General features: G+C 40.7%; 3 protein-coding genes, 2 non-coding genes and 1 pseudogene across 6 annotated transcripts; 5 read left to right on the top strand and 1 right to left on the bottom strand.

Moving 5' to 3' along the window:
- The first annotated feature begins 4,595 nt into the window (after positions 1-4,595).
- tmpob (thymopoietin b) lies at positions 4,596-8,399 on the top strand. Its single transcript, XM_068312933.1, has 6 exons — positions 4,596-5,169; positions 5,300-5,417; positions 5,802-5,957; positions 6,142-6,251; positions 6,327-6,427; positions 6,515-8,399. The coding sequence occupies exons 1-6, from the start codon at positions 4,936-4,938 to the stop codon at positions 6,900-6,902; spliced, it is 1,107 nt and encodes a 368-aa protein (XP_068169034.1). The 5' UTR covers positions 4,596-4,935; the 3' UTR covers positions 6,903-8,399.
- Positions 8,400-9,420: 1,021 nt separating this feature from the next.
- Positions 9,421-18,639, top strand: ldhbb (lactate dehydrogenase Bb). 2 transcript variants are annotated; one of them, XM_068313918.1, is made up of 8 exons: positions 9,421-9,518; positions 12,550-12,686; positions 13,333-13,450; positions 13,681-13,854; positions 13,934-14,107; positions 14,199-14,316; positions 14,710-14,833; positions 17,602-18,639. In XM_068313918.1, the coding sequence occupies exons 2-8, from the start codon at positions 12,558-12,560 to the stop codon at positions 17,767-17,769; spliced, it is 1,005 nt and encodes a 334-aa protein (XP_068170019.1). In that variant the 5' UTR covers positions 9,421-9,518; positions 12,550-12,557; the 3' UTR covers positions 17,770-18,639. The 2 variants fall into 2 exon arrangements, with proteins under 2 accessions (XP_068170019.1, XP_068170018.1); XM_068313917.1 differs by lacking the exon at positions 9,421-9,518 and adding an exon at positions 11,983-12,177.
- Positions 15,698-15,838, top strand: LOC137594668 (U4 spliceosomal RNA). Its single transcript, XR_011035322.1, has one exon. It is a non-coding gene; the product is annotated as a U4 spliceosomal RNA (small nuclear RNA).
- On the top strand, positions 16,426-16,566 carry LOC137594657 (U4 spliceosomal RNA). Its single transcript, XR_011035314.1, has one exon. It is a non-coding gene; the product is annotated as a U4 spliceosomal RNA (small nuclear RNA).
- Positions 17,297-17,429, top strand: LOC137594665 (U4 spliceosomal RNA; annotated as a pseudogene).
- Positions 18,640-18,875: 236 nt separating the features above from the next.
- Positions 18,876-20,280, bottom strand: LOC137594531 (spexin prohormone 1-like). The gene is made up of 5 exons (XM_068314073.1): positions 20,108-20,280; positions 19,960-20,005; positions 19,803-19,862; positions 19,076-19,153; positions 18,876-18,996 (listed from the first exon to the last, which is right to left on the bottom strand). Exons 1-5 carry the CDS (start codon positions 20,168-20,170, stop codon positions 18,941-18,943), a joined length of 303 nt encoding a protein of 100 aa, XP_068170174.1. The 5' UTR covers positions 20,171-20,280; the 3' UTR covers positions 18,876-18,940.
- Positions 20,281-20,429: the final 149 nt, after the last annotated feature.

Raw genomic sequence — 20,429 nt, 5'->3', positions numbered from 1 at the left:
TGCTGAAGGGGATAAAATATCTCCGCCAGAGAAGCTTCTTTGCATTGCAGTGCATTTGTAGTGATTACCAAATGCTGCAGAAGGAGCGCTTTCAGCAGCTCTGACAGATCAAATTTGTCTTGATCATTTTACATCCGTGCATTACATTTTGAGGAGATGGATGGGCAACATTAAGTTTTCCCCCCAATGATCCAACATGGCATGCCATGCCTCAGTGGAGACTTGATAGACATTTTTCATTCACTGAATGAAAGTTCACACACACTAATGTTTGTCTCAAGTTCAGTGAGGACATGAGTAAGTGAGTCTCTGTGCTTAGTGGCCAAAGGAAATGGGAAATGCCCAAATCCTAATAACAATGCAAATATATAGTGGAATACTTATACTTCAAATAGGCAGCTGGCCAAAATGGGATTCAACAGGGGATAGAGAAAGTCCCATTTCTCCTCCTGACAGAAATGTCTGCGACTACGAATACAGCCTTTAAGTAGTGTTGGAATTGTCAACAGTTGAAACTATACTGTGTGAGCAATACTAGATGGCTGTTCCTAGGCCAGGACACACAAATCTCAACTCCAGTGCAGCTCTCGCTGCCCAAATCCTATCCTTCTTTTTTCATAGAAATCTTTGCTTTTAGTTTTGTATAGTAGACATTTTAAATGTTGATTTTATGGAATAAAATGAGTATTCACTGATCAGCTTCTAAATAGAGCTGGCGATTTGGTTATTAAATAATTAGGGAAAAATTTAATTATAATTTTACAAGTGATGGGTTTGTTGCATCCATAACGTCAAACAAATAAAGTATAAACAATCCCTGGAAATGTGGTTGGCTCAGTCGGCTCAAAGTTTAAAATGCAAGGTGGACTGAACAGTCAGTGTGTAGTATTATAAGTGATCAGCAAACCAGGATTACAAAGTAGAAGTTTATGTTTGAGCTGTGCCATCATATAATCTGCTACACAACATTCAATTATCCAGCTGTCAGCACAACTGGATATTTGAGGGAACTGCATGTAGGTCTTTATTTTAACAAATAATGTTGGTCTTTCTGCACCCTCTTGATTCATTTGTTCTCTTGATTCTTATATAATAATCTGTCAAGAAATGTTTTTGATTGTACTGACGGGTTGACATCATGTGAAGCAACTCTGTTTTAAATGAACTCATTCTGAAAATGTGAATGTTGACGATTAAAGAGCAAGCTTTGATCATTTTTCAGAGGCCGTGACTGTTATGCTTAAAGAGGCACTTGCTATGATTCTTGGCGCATGCTTTATTTTCTGTATAAATTACATACAAAGAAAGCTTAAGAGGTGTTTCTCAAGGGCTCAACATTTTTTATGCCTACACTTCATTGGCAAATTCACCATGGAAAAGCTGAACTATACTTGAAGTGCTGTATTTTAGTGTGGTTTGTAGCTGAGGTGGGGATCAATTGCTCGGTTTCTGCAGCAGCATCCCAGAAAGCCTCAGAGAGGTAGGTCTGAAGGACAGGTGGGAGGCTACACAGTGCCACCTCAAACCACTGTCCTTACAGCAAGGGCGGGGGGGGGGGGTTGGATGGCTCGCCACAGACTTAGACCAGCATGCTCAGAGACCCAGGAAAGGCAGGACATCAAACACTGCCATGTCTATGTGCAGGGTTTTCAGACTGTTATGTCATTCATGTTTAACTTCTCTTTAAATTATCATTTGTTTCAAAAAATCATTTCATCTGCAAGAAAAATAATACTGTAATAGAAGGGACTTCAGTACAGAACCGGTCGTCTCTTTTTAAAACTCAATCCAATTTCCACTTAGGTTTCACAAAAATCTGTTATGTAGATATTGTTTAATTGATTAAATGTAAAAAAAAATCTTGACTCCCTCCTGAAATTTTGAAACAACCTCATACAAAGTCATAGGGAAAGCAGCTCAGTGCACATTGTCTAGAAAAAACAACTTTTAACAAATTTTATTGGCTTGATTTTACACCTTTTATTTTGTATGTTACACACTTCATTCCCTGGGTTTATTGGTTTATTATTACTCTTTACCAGTTGAAAAAAATATCTGAATCAAACAAAAGCAGTTTTAAATAGCTGTACAGCAGATATTACAACTGTTTTTCCAAATATAACACAATATGCTTCTACTACAAATTACTGCAGTCTTAACCCTTATTGATGACAAGCATCCCTTGAGCTTTCTAGAGTTCCCTTTGCTGCTATGACCTGCCGTAAATGTCAAGGATAGCCAGAAATCAACCTCAGGCAGATCAACGCAGGAATTGGTGGTGGATTTCCGCAGTCAATCACTCTGCCCAGTTACACCAGTGAAGATCCAGGGTACAGACATCGAGTACCTGGGTGTTCACCTGAACAATAAACTGGACAGGAGTACCAACACTCACTCACTGTATAAAAAGGGTCAGAGCAGACTCTATCTGCTCAGGAGGCTGAGATCTTTTGGAGTGCGGGGGCCACTCCTAAGGACTTTTTATGACACAGTAGTAGCCTCAGCTATTTTTCATGGGGTGGTCTGCTGGGGCAGCAGCATCCCTGCAGCCGACAGGAAGAGACTGGACAGGCTGATTAGGAAGGCGGGTTCTGTCCTAGGATGTTCCCTGGAATCAGTGGAGGTGGTGGTGGAGAGGAGGATGACAGCCAAGCTGTCATCTATGATGAAGAAACACTCCCACCCTCTGCAGGACACACTAAGATCACTGGAGAGCACCTTCAGCGGTAGGTTGCTTCACTCAAGATGCGTGAAGGAACGATATCGCAGGTCCTTCCTGCCTACAGCCATCAGACTGTACTGTATAACCAGCAATCCTCCCAGCAGACCACTCAAAGAACTCAAAGAACACAACATTTAAAATCTGGATGACCAATGTAATCTGCAGTTCTGTAGTTTGTAGTGTATAGCTTCGCAGTGTAAATACAACTTTAATTTTTTAATAATATGACATATGTTAATATGTTTACCATATATGAATATGTGTATTTCATATGTTGCATATGTTAATATGTATGTATATTATTTAAGTATTTATGTATGACACCCCCACCCCACCCCTTAAGCACTGCAACTACCTTCCTAAATTCCCAGCAGAGATTTTCTACGGGACTCGAGTCAGGCGATCCTAACGACCACTCTAGAAGGTTCCCAAACTACTTCTGAATCCAACCATGGTGCACTTTGAAGTATGCTTAGGATCATTTTTTAAATGTCAGCCAAGTGGAGAATGACACCAAAGCTTCATCTACTTCACAGATGGCAAGACACGTTCTTAACCTCTACATTCTGCAAGTTTCCAGTGCCCATCAAAGCAAAGAAGACCCAGATCCACATTAAGCCATCGCCATGCTTCACTGCCAGTGGGATATTCTTTTCAGCATATGCTTCATTCTTCCTTCTCCAGACACACCACTCATCCAAAGGCATAAAATGTTAAAGCTTTGTCTCATCATTCCACAGAACAGGATCTGCCAAAACCTTTGAAGGTTTATCTAGATGATTTTGAAGCACATTGAAGATTACTTTTTTTCTTCTGCATTTGGGTTAGCATTGATGATTGTGAAAAATGACTATTAAATTGGGGCTAGACAGACAAAAACATACAAAGTCTACTGTTGAATGAAGGTAGGAACTTTACTTTAACATCTGATTTGCACATGTGTGCTCTTTTGAGGGACGCTAATCAGGGGGCTGGATAATTTTGGGACAGCAAAGAGCAACGAGAGTAAGATTTTTTTTTTTTTTTTATTGTAGCTCATGCAAAATAAGATTCCTAAGTGAAGTTTAAAATTTTGCAGTGATGTTTTTGTTGCGCCTGAACTCTGGAATGTCCTCATAAAATCTTAGTGAAGCCACCTCAGCATATGTCTCTAAAAAATATTATAAGATGTGTTTCCAGTTGATTTTCCTGGACTTCCACGTCGTCTAAACAGAAGCCCATTTGCTTCAGAGTCAACCTTCAAGGGCTGTTACACACGTTTCTCTCTCTGTCTGTTTTGCCCAAAATTTTCCCATTTTACTATTTCCATAAATAACATTTTACCTTTGTGCTATGTAACCAGATTCATGAACAGAAAACCATCCACTTTAGTTTTCTTTAGAGTAACAAATCTCATGCTGCCCTCTTCTGTTGCAGCAGCAAACTCCACTTTAGTCCCTTGAGTTCACCGCTTCTGTATTTCCCTCCAAAAACCAGTCAGTAATAATATAACTTATTTTGCTGTTTTTATTTATCCGTGTTACAAAAATACTAGTTGGGCTGAAACTGCAGTAAACGAGTCATTGTTATGTCAAGGCGCCATTTACATTGTCCTCTTACCGCCCGATTACCGCTCAAATTTACGATACGAACTTGTATTTGCCCATCAAATAAAAACAATCAGATCGATAACCTGAGTAATTTCAATCAACGTGGAAATATCGTCGGAAGGATTTCTTAAAACCCGCTGTTAAAGACACAGAGCCTGCGCTTTCTTTGTGGCGGCGGCCTAAGAGTGTGCCATTCATAGTCGCCCAATCAGAGCGGAGCTTACTCAGCTCGTCTGTCCAATAGCGTGGCTTGTTGTTTTTTGGCCCGGTTTTGAGACCGCGGACGGACAGAAGCAAGTGGACCGGCGCAAAGCTAAGCTAATACTTCCATTCAGCTAGTTAATTTTGATATTTGCCTTGGCTGCATTTGCGGCACATGCGTGCATCTGCTTTTTAAAAAATCCAAGCTTGGTTTAAGTGTTCTAGATTTTAGGCTAAAAAGCCAAACAGTGTATTTATTTTGGTAAATCACTTCTGTGTTGCTAACTGGATTTGTAGCGGACGAGCGCCAGACGCGTTTGACAACAGCGCTTCTCCGTCACGTTCCCGGTGTTGTTGGTTGTAGCTCCTGACTTAACGCGCTCATTTAGCCGAGGCTAATAGTTAGCTGAAACGACAATTACAATGGCAGAATTCCTCGAAGACCCGTCGGTTCTCACGAAAGATAAGCTGAAGAATGAGCTTACTGCAAACAACGTGCCACTTCCGAGCGGAGAGCATAAAAAAGAAGTGTACGTGCAGCTTTATCTGAAGAACTTAACTGTGCTGAACAACAAGAAGAGTCCACCCACAGACACATTCTCCAGCGATGAAGACTTACCTGCTCCCGTGGTGTCCAACAAAAGTCGATCTGGACGAGTAAGTGTTGTGTTTTTATTGTTTTTAGGGTTGTTGTTTTGTTTTGTTTTTTGTTTTAAATGAAATGGTACAAGTTTGTATGGATCCAGTTAGTGTGCGTTATGATGTTACTTGTGTATCGTTTTTGCAGAAAGCCACCAAAAAGACAGATAAGCCTCGCAGTGAGGAGGTTGAGGTGACAGATCTCACGGATGAAGATTTAAGACAACAGCTGGCCAAGCATGGTGTGGAGACTGGACCCATTGTTGGTGAGTCATGTTCAACTGATCGCAGCCTAAATACTAACTCTTAAACACTGACTGTTTGACCTGAGACCAGTATGGATTGCTTTAAAAGTCTCTAATAGAGATTTATTAAGCTCTGAATTTGGGTTTTTATATATTGCCCATAGTCTATTCTTATTCTGTTATACACAAAAGATCATTTGCAAATAAAACCAACGTGGGCTCTCAAATTAGCTGTTTTTTTTGCCATCTAAATTTTTTTCAAGTGGTCATATTTAAATAAGATGATATAATTTCCCCACTGTGGGACAATAAAGGTTTATTATTATTATTATTATTATTATTAATTGAACAAAATAATATGTATAGTAATGTGTTATGTGACTTATTTATTTCCCCTCCATTCAGGCTCCACTCGTAAAATTTATGAGAAGAAGCTGCAGAAGGTTTTGGACCAACTTCCCGCTGAATCGGAAGCCCCTACTGATGTCACAGTTCTCCCCAAGGCAGACAGTAACCAAAACGGCAACACAAATTCTGACCAGTACAGTGACAAAGAAGACGGTGAGCTCTAATAACACTTTATTCGTGTTATTTTAAACATCCAAACCGAGGCACTTAATTGGATCAAGATATGTCATCATGTCTAAAAACAATTATTCATCCTGTTTTCCAAACCTATATTTTGTACCAGGTACCTGATGATTCCTGTACTAATATTGCCGTGTTTAATGTTTGTGTTTCTCAGAGCCCATTGCTGTTCCTGACCCAGAACAAGTTCCTGTGATAGAGAAGCCTGTGAGGAGCAGAGGGAAAGCTCCAGTCACAGCCAGAACAAGCAGCAGACGACAAACTAAGGTTGCCATCCCTACCCTTAGACACTGTAACAATATTTCAACGTTTTGTGTCATTAAATGTATTTAACACTGTCAGGTGGTGGAGGAAATTATCATTGAAGAAACACCCAAGAAGGCCAGCGAGAGCATTGTTGAAGATATTCTTGCCAATGAAATAAGCACACCGACAGGCATCAGGTATCAGTTTGTGATGATGTGTATCTGAACATTAGATTTTTGTGTGTCCAGCCTTCTAAATTTTATTTTGTTGTTTTTACTGATCAGTGCAACCTGCAGGCGTCCAATCCGTGGTGCAGCTGGGAGACCACTTAAACCAAGTGACTACTGGCTAAATGAGTCCCGTATTCAGCACACAGTCTACACTGAAAGCCACTCTCACTCAGAGTCTCTCTCCAGAGAGGGAGGCATCGCCACGTCTGCTAGCAAACCGCCAGCTCGACGAGGCTGCCTTTTCCTGTTGCTCAAGCTTTTCCTACTCCTTGTTGTAGTCGGATCTCTCTACTATGTCTACCAGCAGCTGGATGCCGATCAAGTCAACGCCCTCAAAGGTCTCCTAGACAGCGTCATCGTCCCCCTCCAGGAAGTTGTGAATAACGCAGCCGCCTACCTGGGATTCGACAGCAGCAATGCCGTGGAGAGCACCAGCAAGTAAAGACCCTCCGCAGTCTCACACCAAGCCTGGGACAACCTCCGTGCCACCTCCCCCTGCCAACGCACTCCGTAACACATAACTTGTTTCACCTCTTCTTTCTCTTACATGGATGGACGATGGATTCAGATTTCATAGGAACCGTAAACTTTTTTTTCCTCTCTTGGCTCCAAGCTTTTCTCCCGCCACTTGAGGAAACCGTAGCTTCTGGATAAAACTGTGTAGTGGCAGTCAGAAGAGACTCAATGTAATATTGATTTTAATCTGTGAATGGATTTGTGTCCTTTTATGTATTTAACCAGTGTCTGTAGAAACGAGTGCAGAATTATGCAGGATATCCATGCATGGTTGTAGTTTTTTGTAGTTTCTAACTCCCTGTACCAGGCGTTTTTCTGATGGTGAAGTGCCTGGACAATGTTAGCACTTAGTGCCCTCCCATTCTAAAGCACAAAGCAGTGCTATCACTAATACCAGAATGTCTACGTGTTTCTCTATGAGTTCAAAATTAGCTCTGTAGCTATAGCGTTAGGTCTTTATTTTTTCTATGGTGCTCAGGTCAAATCAACTCCAATTTTTAGGTGTGGTCTGTGCCGGGAGGAGGACGGTCAGGTGAGGTCACTGCATGAGGAAAATATGCCCATGTTCAGGTTGAGGCGTAAAACTTTTTTAGTGGCTGATCCCAGCTTGATTCATTGCATTAGAGGCTTTGATTATGATTAAAAAAAACATCTTTGGTCATTCTGTAAAAATCATTATTTTTACTGTCGATGGGTTTACTGTAATTTTGGTATCTTTCTGAAACTGTCATCCATTTACATCTATTTTAAAATCATGAAAGACATAGCTTCTCAGTATTGATTGTCTACCGTTTCTCTGACAGCTTACGCCTTCTGGAAGCTAAGTTTGCAGGATTTAATCATGTTATTGATTTTCCAGCCCTGCCAGTGTGCCCATTTATGTGCTTGGGGTTCAAGTGGACTGTTGTGCTTTTGAATTCTTTTTATTTTTCATTTTTTAAATTAGATTACAGATCCTTCAATCCTATGTACAGGATTGGCAGTTACTGTGCGCCCACATAGCCCAAGTCACAGACTGAAAGTGTCCAAACATGGCAAATTTCCCCCGCCCCCAAAAAACTTTTTATAGGATTGGTACCTTTGAGTTATTGTTTTCAGAATACGTCAGTACTTATACCCATTCACATTAATACAATTGAGACATTAGGTTACTGTGAAGAGGGTTATTCACATTTGTGGGGGGGGGCACTAATTGACACTAGGAACATTTCTGGGGTGTCTATTTCAATTTTGATATTTTTCTAAAGTTGTGGCAACTTTTTTAGCACATAAGGTAACAATTGGACAGAAACTCTTAAACTGTGTCTTGCTTGCTTTAATGTGAGAGGTTCATCAGGCAGCTCTTCCATAACTGACTGGTTATGTGGGTAAGGATTTTTAATCTACGATGATGTAGGCAATGTATCACAAAATAAACTGTGTTGTTACCACATTGGTCTTGTCATTTGTGTGTTTGTGCAGGTTTTAACAAGTTGATTATCACACATGCACACTACTGCTAGTATTTCCCACACACTGTACTTATTAACAACCTCTGAGAAATGTTGGGGTTACCCCAGGAAAAATTTGTGTTTCCAAGAGGAAATGCATGAGAACCAGGTGTAGAAGGTTGTAACAAATGGTCTGTACTACTACGTGGAGTAGAGATAGTCCTGCGGCATCACTTAAACACTGGCATAAGGAAGCCCAACTCCACTCTTTACATCAGGAGTGTCAAGTTCATTTTCATGAGGACCAAATCAACATAATGAATGTCCTCAAAGGGCCAGATGTAAAATATAAAGGTAAGTCAATGTAGTGTAAAATAAATGTAACTACTCCTCAATGTTAAATAACTGAATTTATTACTTATTCAAGTTACAAACATTAAAGTTGCACAGAAAAATGTTTGCTTGCTGCCCTGCTATATTTGTCAGGTTATGAAACCCTTATAACTCCATCAATCAAGGATCAAAACTATCCAAGTATTGAAAAATAGAATTGAATACAAGTTTTTGATCGATATATTTTTAGATAATCTGACCTTTTATGCACTTGCAGGCCACATAAAATGATGTGGCGGGCCACATTTGGCCCCCAGGCCTTGAGTTTGATATATGTCCTCTACATGAAACAGACCCTAACCCTGCATGCAGCAGAATGAGAGAGGACAGCCGTGGTGACCATGAGGCATTCGGTAACATACTAGTGGACGAGGAACACCCGAACACGCCTGACTGAAAGCTTTCGGCTCACATCAAATCTTCACTGGTGTGAAGTTGAGTTGTCATGACGATGCAGGTCTTTATAATTACCAACCTTGTTCCAATTGCTGTGCATAAAAAACTTTTCTTTTACTTTCTTAATGTGTTGGGATAGCTGAGTTGTTTCTGAATGCCGAAACAGCTGACTGAGGTGAGTCTTGGAATGCCAATCTGAGACTTGGCAGAGGATGGAGAGGCTTAGTCAATTAAATCCAGTCAGCTGCAGCCTGAGAACAGCAACTCAAGTGAGTCTGACTGTAGTGCTGGAGAAGGGATCTACTGGACTCTCAACACAACAGGTGAATGGTCATATTTAAAATCTGCAGGAGAACAGATTGATAGCTGGGGTGATAAAAGTTGAACTGTTAATTGTGCATCCTGCTTTTCATGTTTTCTGAACATGTTCACTTTTAGGATTTGGTGCTTTGTTAAAATGCAAACAAAATATATTTTAGATATCTATTTTTTCACCAAAGTGATCAGCATTTTCTGTACCACCATCTGCAAGAGCTTCCAGTTTCTAATGTGTTTCCTGATTCACTGATACAAGGATGGTACTGAAGATAGTAGACACATGAGTTCTTTTACATGAGGAGTTAGTAGATTGTGGTGAATCAGAGTTTAATGGTAAATGTTTTACATTTCGGTTGTTTCGAGTGTTTCTTTCAACTGTACAAGTGTGTCCAAGTTCAACAGTGACTAACCCTGGCATACAATCATCTGTCTTGCCTACAGTTTTTCCATGACAGTTTTCTAGTGATATTTCTAGTGATATCATTCAGGCACCAACTATGGTTTTATTTCACATTAATAAAAGTCATGAAATCTACTGTCCCTCTGACCTTGCGGGCAAAGTCGACTGGTGTTCACATACTTCAGGTGCTTTCTCTTGGTGATCCATTTTCCCCTACATTTAGTCAATGGAGGGATTACCAATCCTCTTTTCAATGGGACTGATTTTTGCACGTCTTGTTTAAGATGACATGATTCATTTCAGGATTGGTTTGTTGTTACAAACCAAACCAAAGCTATGCACTAGCTTTGACCATAGATCAAATCTAGTGCATAGGCAGATCAAAGTACTAGCTTTGATCTATGGTCTTATTCACATTGGCCTTCTCTCTCATCTTTCTATCTTATCCGGTTTCTGAGTGCACAAAAGTTGAAATTTAACCTTAACATAGTTTTCTCAAGGTCGTCATCTCATTTTCATTCCTTTTTGCCGCCCGAGTAATGTGCTTTTTGTTTCATCTTTCTATTTGCAATGGTTGTGAAGATATTTGGTGGACTAACGGACGGACGAACACTGACAATTACAGCGGGATGTAATTAGTATTCAATTAGAAATTGCTTCTACCCTTCGCGTTCCTGTTGGGGGGTTTTTTCCAAAAAACTTTGCATTAAAAGACAAAGCATTAAAAAGTTTTGTCTTTTAATACTTTGGTCTTTTGGTCTTTTGAAGGCTTTGAAGGCTTCACTGACTCATTTGCTAGCTTGTCACCACATATTACACAGGGGGCTCAGCGCAGGAGATTCACCTGTATGGATAAACTCGAATTGTAAGCATGTCTCCTGTTGTTGTCTATTAAATACAGATTTTGTGTTCTTGGAAGTTCCGGGTTTGCATCCCGCTCTGTGTGGAGTTTGCATGTTCTCCCCATGTCTCCGTGGGTTCTCTCCGGGTACCCCAGCTTCCTCCCACCTCCAAAGGCATGAGTTTCAGGTTAATTGGCTGGTCCCAAATTGCCCGTCGGTGTGAGTGTGTGTGTGTGTGTGTGTGTGTGTGTGTGTGTGTGTGTGTGTGTGTGTGTGTGTGTGTGTGTGTGTGTGTGTGTGTGTGTGTGTGTGTGTGTGTGTGTGTGTTTGTCTGTCTATGTGTGACTCCACGATGCACTGGCATTGCACCAGGAGTTTCCCCCCGCCTCACGCCCTCAGTCAGCCGGGATCGGCTCCAGCCCCTGCGACCCACCACAGCAGATGAAGCGGTTGTCAATGAATGAATGAATGAAGTCCTGGGCTCTTGTGTCTTCTCATTGGGCCTTTTTACCTGTCACGTGACCGAGACCAGTCAAGAGACATAGACACATGCAGTAGTCTGTGCATCATTCCACACAGGTTGGGGACTGCTGTATTAGAGTACGTACAACCTGCAGGTTCCCCAATATGCACCAATGCTGAAAAGTCGGGGGCAGATTTATCTCAATGTTTAGTACACTTTTTCATTCATTCATTCATTCATTCATTCATCTTCAAACTCACTTTTATCAAAAGTGCTAAAGATAGGACAATTTGATTTTGTGAAGAAATCCACTAGGAATACTAATTAACTTGATGTCAAAATTACAGGTGAAAAACTTCTTTTACTGGTGTTATGGCCCTTGATTTGAATTTAGTACTTGCATTAATTTTTCTCACAAACCAGAATCCATATTAAAAAGAAGCATCATGTGGCAGGGATGCAGATGATTGCTTTAATATAACAGATTGTATTATACTGCACTCAACTCAAATGGAAATGCTTTATAAAATACCGCATGCAGCACATGATAGAAGTGATTATTTCTTTAGAGACATCTCATTAGACACCAGGTTCATGTTCACTGGTAGTTCAGCTGCAGCAGATGGAGACCGTGTTAAGGGATTACAGTAACTCCTTCAGCAGCCTGTAGTCAGTCAGTCAAGTTTGATATCCGATTATGGTACTCTGTCCTTTTTGGGGGGGGCTGTGCAGCTCCCCCAATCCTGCCCACGGTCACATGCGTTCTGCACTACCGCTGCAGCCGACAAGATTCCTGCTGCCTTAACTGTGTGGAATGCACCAACAGTGAGGGTGAGGAGGTGTGGTGGATGCAGGGGTTGCATCACTCGATGAAATCACACCTGAGGCATCCGTTCATGTTGCCATGCTGATTACATGGTGGTACTTATACCTCACTGCTCGGAGAGTCGCAGAGAAATGCAAGTATTGCTGCTGTCTTTCTATCTGCCAACATGTCCTCTCAAGGGGAACCTTGCAGAGGTGCATCGCGAGACTGGGCTCAATCACTGTGTTGGTTTTTGTTTTTGTTTGTTTGGGGGTGTTTTTAAATGCGTCTAGATGTCAGACAGGTCAGGCTTCTAATGTGATTGTTGAGTTTAATGTCAACTTTAATCTGTGATTCCTCTATGTGCAAGGTATAACACGATATGTCCTGAATGCAGTATTCATGAAGTTTGAGCACATGACCTGTTTTTTAATGCGGGACTCCATATATGAGTCAACAGTCAATATGTTTTGCTAACCAGGAACACTCTCCTTTCCTCTTTCTTCCCTTCTTCTACATTTCTCAGCATTGAAAATGGCCTCAATCCTGCAGAAGCTGATCACCCCACTGTTCAGTGGTCCTCCCGAGCCACCCAGGAATAAGGTGACAGTGGTGGGCGTGGGCCAGGTTGGCATGGCCTGTGCTGTCAGCATCCTGCTCAGGGTAAGGACCCCGGTGGTTATGCCTAGACTACCCTCCTGCCTGCTAATGCCAAGGATGACATAATACCAGGGATCCTCATAGACTGACACCGGATTACTGATCTCTTAGTGTCTGATCTGGTGGTTATCCCTTCACCGTAGCTGTTACCCCCGGCTCTACCAAAGCAGTTTAACTTCACTTTTCTTCAGGAAAGTAGTAATAGTAGAGTCACACTGAGAAATACTTTTATGCAACTTCCATCAAAGTATTTCTCAGTGTGAAGTTAAACTGGCTCTACCAAAGCAGTTTTCTTTGTCAGGAAAGTAGTAATAGTAGATTAACACTGAGAAATACTTTTATGCAATTTCCAAAACTCATTGTAACAAATGCACAGGAATATTTTAAAAAACAACAACAACACATATTCGTACTTCTTCTTTTATTTGGCTAAAGTTATGGGTCCTTTCTTTTATTGAGGCCATCCTGCAGTTCAATATTATTTAAGTTATTCAACTGATTTTAGAATTACATGAAACATTAGCGCTACTATTTTAATCACTGGATATATGAAGAAGTTACTTTAACGACTGACTCCAAATGAAAACTCAGGTATCTGGTTGAGTAAGAGTGTTGAGTAAGAGGTCATCTTCTTTATGAATGTGTGCAGGAGCTGGCTGATGAGCTGGCCCTGGTGGATGTGATTGAGGACAAGCTAAAAGGGGAGATGATGGACCTACAGCACGGCAGCCTCTTCCTGAAAACTCCCAAAATTGTTGCAGACAAAGGCAAGTGACTACCCAAGATATCAGCTTCAACTCTGGTAAACACAGTTTAACATCTCCCAGAATGCAGCTAAATGGAAAACACTGACACCAAAAGCAATTTTGGTTCCCAGCAACTGTAACATAGCCTAGATTCTTACTCTTGGTTTCAATGGGAATCTGAAAGAAAGAACAAAACTTTTCCTTTGTTATGATGGTGAATCCAATCCTTCTCTTCTTTGATTGGTTCTCAGACTACTCTGTGACGGCAAACTCCCGTATTGTGGTGGTGACGGCTGGGGTCCGTCAGCAGGAAGGAGAAACCAGGCTGAACCTTGTCCAGAGAAACGTCAACATTTTCAAACACATCATCCCACAGATCATCAGATACAGCCCTGACTGCATCATCATTGTGGTTTCCAATCCAGGTGACTTTTAAATCTCTCCACCCCCACCCCCCACCACTCAAACATGCAGTATATATACATGCTATAACAACTCCAACAGTTGATGTGCTGACGTATGTAACCTGGAAACTGAGCGGCCTTCCCAAACACCGCATCATCGGCAGCGGCACCAACTTGGACTCCGCACGCTTCCGGTTCCTGATTGCCGACAAATTGGGAGTTCACGCCAGCAGCTTCAATGGCTGGATCCTGGGAGAACACGGAGACACCAGTGGTGAGAATTTCTGAAGTGCCAGTGAGCAAGCAAATATTGTGACAGTGAAAAGTATGTGAGCGAAGGTTTATAGTCTCAATGCATTTTTTAGTGCCTGTCTGGAGTGGAACAAATGTGGCTGGGGTTAGCCTGCAGACACTAAACCCCAACATCGGCACTGACTGTGACGATGAAAACTGGAAAGAAACCCACAAGAGGGTGGTCGACAGGTAGAAACAGTTCTCATTCACTTCACTAACAAATTATTTTTATATGAGTTTTATAATTGAATTAATAGATAATTTGATTCTTTGGTTCACTAAATAAAAAAGCAGAAGGGAACACTGACACACTGGCCTTATCTTTCACATGCAAGAATCAGACTTGAATTGTTATTAAATGGGTCACTATTTTGATTCTGGAAATTAGAATTAAATATTTAACAGTGAAGTACACTCTTCCTCAGTTTAGTGAACAGTCATAGATCAATTTGCTCCTGAGCAAGTCACTATATGTTAATGTATTTATTTTTAGTGCAGCTTGTCTTTTATTATTCTAAATTAACCAACTCTAATAATTCCAAACATTATCCTGAGGTTTTTGCTGTGTCTTCTGTCTCTCAGTGCCTATGAGGTGATCAAACTGAAGGGTTACACCAACTGGGCAATTGGTCTGAGTGTAGCCGACATAAGCGAAAGTCTCATGAGGAACATGAACAGGATCCATCCTGTTTCCACCATGGTGCAGGTAATGGCAGCTCAAAATCAACTGTGTGTAAGTCAGTCACACATATAGTCAAGACTGTACTGTTCCTGCTCTCTGTAACATCATCTAAAAACAAAAGCCTTTAAATACCACATTATATTAGCAATAAAGCATACATTTTATTTTATTACTAATTGCCATGAAAGTTTTTGTTTGCCCCTTGAACTGCCACCCTATAACAGTGGGGGAGTTTAAGGGCCTGAATGATACCAGGAGCTATGTTGGCAGGGGCTTTATGCTCTTGTCCAGTTTGGGGGCCAAAAGATTTCATCTCTGCTTCTTGCGGATGATGTTGTCCTGTTGGCCTCATCAAACCTGGACCTTCAGCATGACTGGAATGGTTTGCAGCTGAGTGTAAGGTGAGTGGAATGAGGATTTGCACCTCCAAATCCGAGGCCATGGTTCTCAGCCGGAAAAAGGTGGTCTGCCCTCTCCAGGATGGTAGGAAGTCTGCCCCAAGTAGAAGAGTTCAAGTACAATATTGTTGTCTTGTTCAGGAGAGGAGAAAGGACGGGACGTGAGATTAACAGACAGATCAGTACAGCAACTGCAGTGATGCAGTAGTTGTATTGGTCTGTCGTGGTAAAGGAGGAGCTAAAACGAAGCTCTCGATCTACCTGTCAATCTACAGTTTATCTGTCTATATCTATGTCATTTTATTCACATGCTGTGTTCTCTTTATAGAGGTACATTTCTATATACAGTATGTAGAGGTGCTGTCTGGAGATGTTCTGTTTATTTCTGAGACGTACATAAGTCTAGTGGATGAAACCAGATCCATGGACAGAACCACAACAAGGACGGATGGGACCAGAGAGATAGGCCTGCTGGTGCTGTACTATTGTCAGCTTTGCGCAGTGGCAGTATCGTAGCCAATGAGGTTTATCCGAGGCGCGATTATTGCTAGTTGAAAACTTTACCCAATACCCCGCCTTGACGACTTGAAATACAGTCGGCAATGGCAATTTTTGATGGTCTTTAAGGAGACTGATAGTTTGTTCAATGATAAACACTGAGTCTCGCACACTATTCTCTTACAGGTTGTGATGGCGCATTTAGTGTGACACATATTTTTATCGTCGACGATAGATTATATGTAGAAACAAATTCGGAAGCTGAGAAAATATTATTGCTAAATAACCATTTTACCGATTAAATCCAAGGGAGCCTGATTTGAAGACGCATGATGTGAGGCGTAATATCTGGTTAAAACATCTCTCAGACGTGGTTGTATACACTTTTTGATATGTATATGACTCTTTTTTGCTCAAGGCATCACCAATTATGATTAATAATTCCGACATTTTTTTTCTACAAATTTTGATCATAAAATGTGTTCTAGTCACGACAATTTGCTTTAATTTAAAGACGGTCATTGAGTTTGCAATTTCGTTTTTCCTTTATTTTACACATCCGTTTTAATGTAGATGTTTATTTCAGAATGGATACATGATATGCAGTATAGATATTCTGTCTTTATGTGTCGTTTTTACTTCAAAATCCAGTAGTTTTTGGAACCACAATAAAGAGAAGTGGAAGCAGAGACAATGACCTGCTGGTGCCATGACCTCGTCAGCTTTGCGCAGTGGCAGTATCGTAGCCTATGAGGAATATCCGAGGCGCGATTATTGCTAGTTGAAAACTTAACCCAATACCCCGCCTTGATGACTTGAACTCTAGTCGGCAGTGGCAATTTTTGATGGTCTTTAAGAAGACCGATCATCTGTTTAAAGACAAATTACAGCCACCTGAAGTAACACGAACCCTAACAGAGTTCCTACTTCAAATTTACTTCAGACTCATTTTCAAAAACATTTTAACACTCGTGGCGTTTTTCTAATCATTTTTAGTAACCATGGCAGCTCATTAGAAATAAACTCATGTGAAACTAACATATATTCATTCATTTCTGTTTAATGTTTCCACCGGTGATGGGGTGAAGTTGAAAACGCCAGCGTGGACAGAACGTGTTCTTGTTTCTAGTGTGGCTTGTTTCCGGGAGCCTAATTTGAAGACGCACAGGAGTGTGACGTAATATCCGGTTAAGAATCCTCTCTCCGTTGTGGTTTTAAACACTTTTTGGCATTTATTTCGTGTAAGGAACGACTTTTTTCACCTGGTGTTATACAAATAATGATTATAAATTCAGAGATTAAGTTTTCACAAAGTTAGAACAGAAGATGTGGTTTATTAACGACTTTTTGTTTAAATATAGACGCTCATGGACTTTTCAGTGTCGCGTTTTCCTTTATATTCCGTATATATTTTAATGTAGATATTTATTTCAGAGCAGAAATATGATATAAAGAGATGCTCTTTTACTCTAGTGCTATTTTTACTTATAAATTCAATAAAGACTTATTGTTGAAACCAGAGCCGTTTTTACAACCGTCATAAAGAAGGATGGCAGCAGAGATATAGTCCCGCTGGTGCCGTGACCGCGTCAGCTTTGCGCAGTGGCAGTATCGTAGCCTATGAGGTTTATCCGAGGCGCGATTATTGCTAGTTGAAAACTTTACCCAATACCCCGCCTAGACGAGCAATCGTTGATGGCAATTTTTGACGGTCTCTCAGGAGACTGATCATTTGTAAAAAAGTAACCCAGAAAATTTTATGTGAATTACAGTATATGAAATCGTCAGTTCTGAATTGACTGCTTTATCTTGTCACATTGCCCAGTTTCATGCCACGTTTAAAATCCGAGCTGAAGAGTTGATTTAATCGTCCTGCTTGTTCTCCATGACGTGCAGGGCATGTTTGGAATCGCTGACGAGGTGTATCTCAGTCTGCCCTGCGTGCTGAACGGCGGAGGTGTCGCCAGCGTGGTCAACGTGACCCTGACGGACGATGAGGTGTCGCGGCTCCGGGCCAGCGCCAGCACGCTGTGGGACATCCAGAAAGACCTGCAGGACGTCTAGCAGGACAGCAGGGGGCGGTGTGGCAGCACCTCGATGACCTCCAGCAACCTGTTCTGCTGCTGACCCCGATGCCCGCATCTTCCCTGCAGATTGAATGCATAGTTTAGGACTCTCAGATGTAACTGTATGTGTCAGTTTTACCCTGGACACTAAACATGGCACCAGATGAGCGAAACACTGCCCCGCCTCAGTTTTCCTCGACTGTGTTGCAGCAGGTTTTGATAAGAAAGGAAAAGGAATTTTATCTGGAAACCCATCAGAAAAGCTTCAGAATTCAACTTGAACCACCTTTGCCCCACAGACAGAGGGAATGATTTATCATTGGGATTTTAGTTTAAGGGAATTAAGAATGTTTATAATGCAACAAGAATAATCAGACAATTCAAGGAAAGATATAGGATTTTTCCAACTCAGAGGCCACAAATTTGCCATGTCTTTATTCCCAGAATTCATGCAATACTTGATTCAAGCTTGGAATCACTTTTATCATATTTTCTAAGATTTAAAAAATAACAGTGATTGTGGTATGACTAAAATATTTTCTCACAAATAACAAGCCTTTCAGATTGTGAGTTAGACGTGAGGCAAATCATCTGATAAAAACATTAACATGGTGAACACTTTCAGTTAGCATGTAGGTGAAACATGATGATCAAGCACACACTGAGACATTATTCATCCATTTTCTTCTGAATATTCATGGCTGGCAGTGACCACCAACTGGATTAGAGGCTATTTTGGATGTAATGCTAAATACTAAAAGTAGGTTTTTATTTCAGTCAGAAATTACAAGAGAAAAATCTCAGCTGTGACCTTTGTTTGACCGAATAATGACTGGTACAGGTTGCCATTTCCAATAAAGCTTACTGATCGACAACTCTCAGTGACCTCATTGTAGACAACGTGATGATGAATGGTGTTTATTAAGGTGTTGATCACTGGTGTGGTGTGAATTGTTGCCCTAAGAGGAAACAGAACCGTTTTCTTAAACAATGACAACCCATGAAGGAAAATCCCTCAACATTGAACACATGCTGGGTTTGACGAGTTCAGTGGTGCGCATTTGGAATTAATACACTTCAATTCAGCCACATGGAGAGGATTTTTTTTAATATAGCAGCTTTATTTAAAGTAAACTCAAACAGCAGCATAAAAACTTAAAGATGTCAAATCAAAGGAAAACATCCATCTCTTGTTCGTCTGGGTAGATATCTGGATTGGCAGCACCTGATGATTTTTTAAAAAACATTATAGTGAGTCAGATGATGATGAGACTTAATGGAAGAAATAGCTTCCTGGATTTTACCTTCCTTCACAGCTTGTTGCACAAACTCCTGAAGAACAGAGGACAAAAACAACCCATCACGGCTCTGGTCGCGGTGCACTGCAGGGGTGTAAAAGAGATTTGAAGAGGAAACATACGAACAGGGATCTAGTGACAAGGAGACGTGCACGCTCCACTATAATGCTCGAACATGGGTACATTTAACACTGGTGTTTGTTATTAACATTAATGAAAATCTTGAGCTATGAAGAATTCTATATTTATATACATATTGATCGATTGCATATAAAACAGATAAAAATTTAATTCCACAGTTAAATTTGTTAAAAGTTGAAATTTGTACAAAAGTTGAGATTTGACCTTGACCTAGTTTTCCCAAGGAAAAGGTCATCATCTCATTTTCATCCCCTTTGCCACACGAGTAATGTGCTTTTTGTTTCATCTTTCTATCTGCAACGGTTGGGAAGATATTTGGTGGACAAATGAACGAACACACGAACGCTGACAATCACCGCTTTGAAGCAGGATGTAATAAATAATATATTATGAATTATGGTCCAGGGGGGCCTGAAGATATAAAATAAAGTCGGCAAGAGACTTGAAACAGAAATTTTTCTAAATCACTGCTTATTTTTTAAGCATCTAAAAATATTTTGTTAGTTAACAAGAACTAACAAAATATTTGTAGATGCATTATCTAACTTACTATCATCTAATGTGACACTGGGTGAAAACCAAATGTGCTCACCAAAATGCAGAGCATCTCCTTCTTCTCTACTTTGACGCTCCAACACCGAGCGGTGTCCTTCTGGAAAAACAACATCATTCAACACCGTTTCTCTCAGTCCGACGAGGCAGCTCAGGAAATTCCTCAATCTGTAAAACTTCCTCTGTAATATTCTTACGTGATCCCTTTAGGTATAAGATGGCCTGAGGAGTCCAGTTTTTCCACTGAAAAGTGATGAAGAAAGAAAGACATGAACAATTACAGTTTAACATAATGAGGTTTCAACTTTTGCTTCGATAAAGACAGAAAATTCTGCTTTCACTCACATGTGGAGCGCTCCAGCAGTGGGAAACTAATGTCATCACAAGCAATGTGACCACTGGAGACATTGTTGTACTCTGTGATAACAGGAACAATAACAGACAAATGACGATACAATGTATTTAGTTTTATTATTATTATTATTCGGTATACTTTGATTGCCCCCAGCACTGTAGGCAGGAGCCATTAAGTAATGTGATTGTCCGGAAACCACCATGTTAAATAACCCTGTACAGAAAAATCTGGATCCAGACGAGGATCTGGATCAACGTCATATCAAGTACAGTAGATTGTCCTTTGGTCATATCCAATCTCTACCAAACATTC

This window comes from Antennarius striatus, chromosome 4 (assembly GCF_040054535.1).
Source record: "Antennarius striatus isolate MH-2024 chromosome 4, ASM4005453v1, whole genome shotgun sequence".
NCBI classification, from domain to species: Eukaryota; Metazoa; Chordata; class Actinopteri; order Lophiiformes; family Antennariidae; genus Antennarius; species Antennarius striatus.
The sequence above is the reverse complement of the archived record's forward strand: the minus strand, read 5'-3'. Positions and strand labels throughout refer to the sequence as shown.

Coding starts and splice junctions, on each gene's coding strand:
- ldhbb (XM_068313917.1), top strand. CDS start 12,123: ATGCTGATTACATGGTGGTACTTATACCTCACTGCTCGGAGAGTCGCA. Junction 12,687..13,332: donor CTGTCAGCATCCTGCTCAGG/GTAAGGACCCCG, acceptor GAATGTGTGCAG/GAGCTGGCTGATGAGCTGGC. Junction 14,108..14,198: donor AGAACACGGAGACACCAGTG/GTGAGAATTTCT, acceptor TGCATTTTTTAG/TGCCTGTCTGGAGTGGAACA.
- LOC137594531 (XM_068314073.1), bottom strand. CDS start 20,170: ATGTCTCCAGTGGTCACATTGCTTGTGATGACATTAGTTTCCCACTGC. Junction 19,154..19,802: donor AGGAGATGCTCTGCATTTTG/GTGAGCACATTT, acceptor ACACCCCTGCAG/TGCACCGCGACCAGAGCCGT. Junction 18,997..19,075: donor GCAACAAGCTGTGAAGGAAG/GTAAAATCCAGG, acceptor AAAAATCATCAG/GTGCTGCCAATCCAGATATC.
- tmpob (XM_068312933.1), top strand. CDS start 4,936: ATGGCAGAATTCCTCGAAGACCCGTCGGTTCTCACGAAAGATAAGCTG. Junction 5,170..5,299: donor ACAAAAGTCGATCTGGACGA/GTAAGTGTTGTG, acceptor TCGTTTTTGCAG/AAAGCCACCAAAAAGACAGA. Junction 6,428..6,514: donor AGCACACCGACAGGCATCAG/GTATCAGTTTGT, acceptor TTTACTGATCAG/TGCAACCTGCAGGCGTCCAA.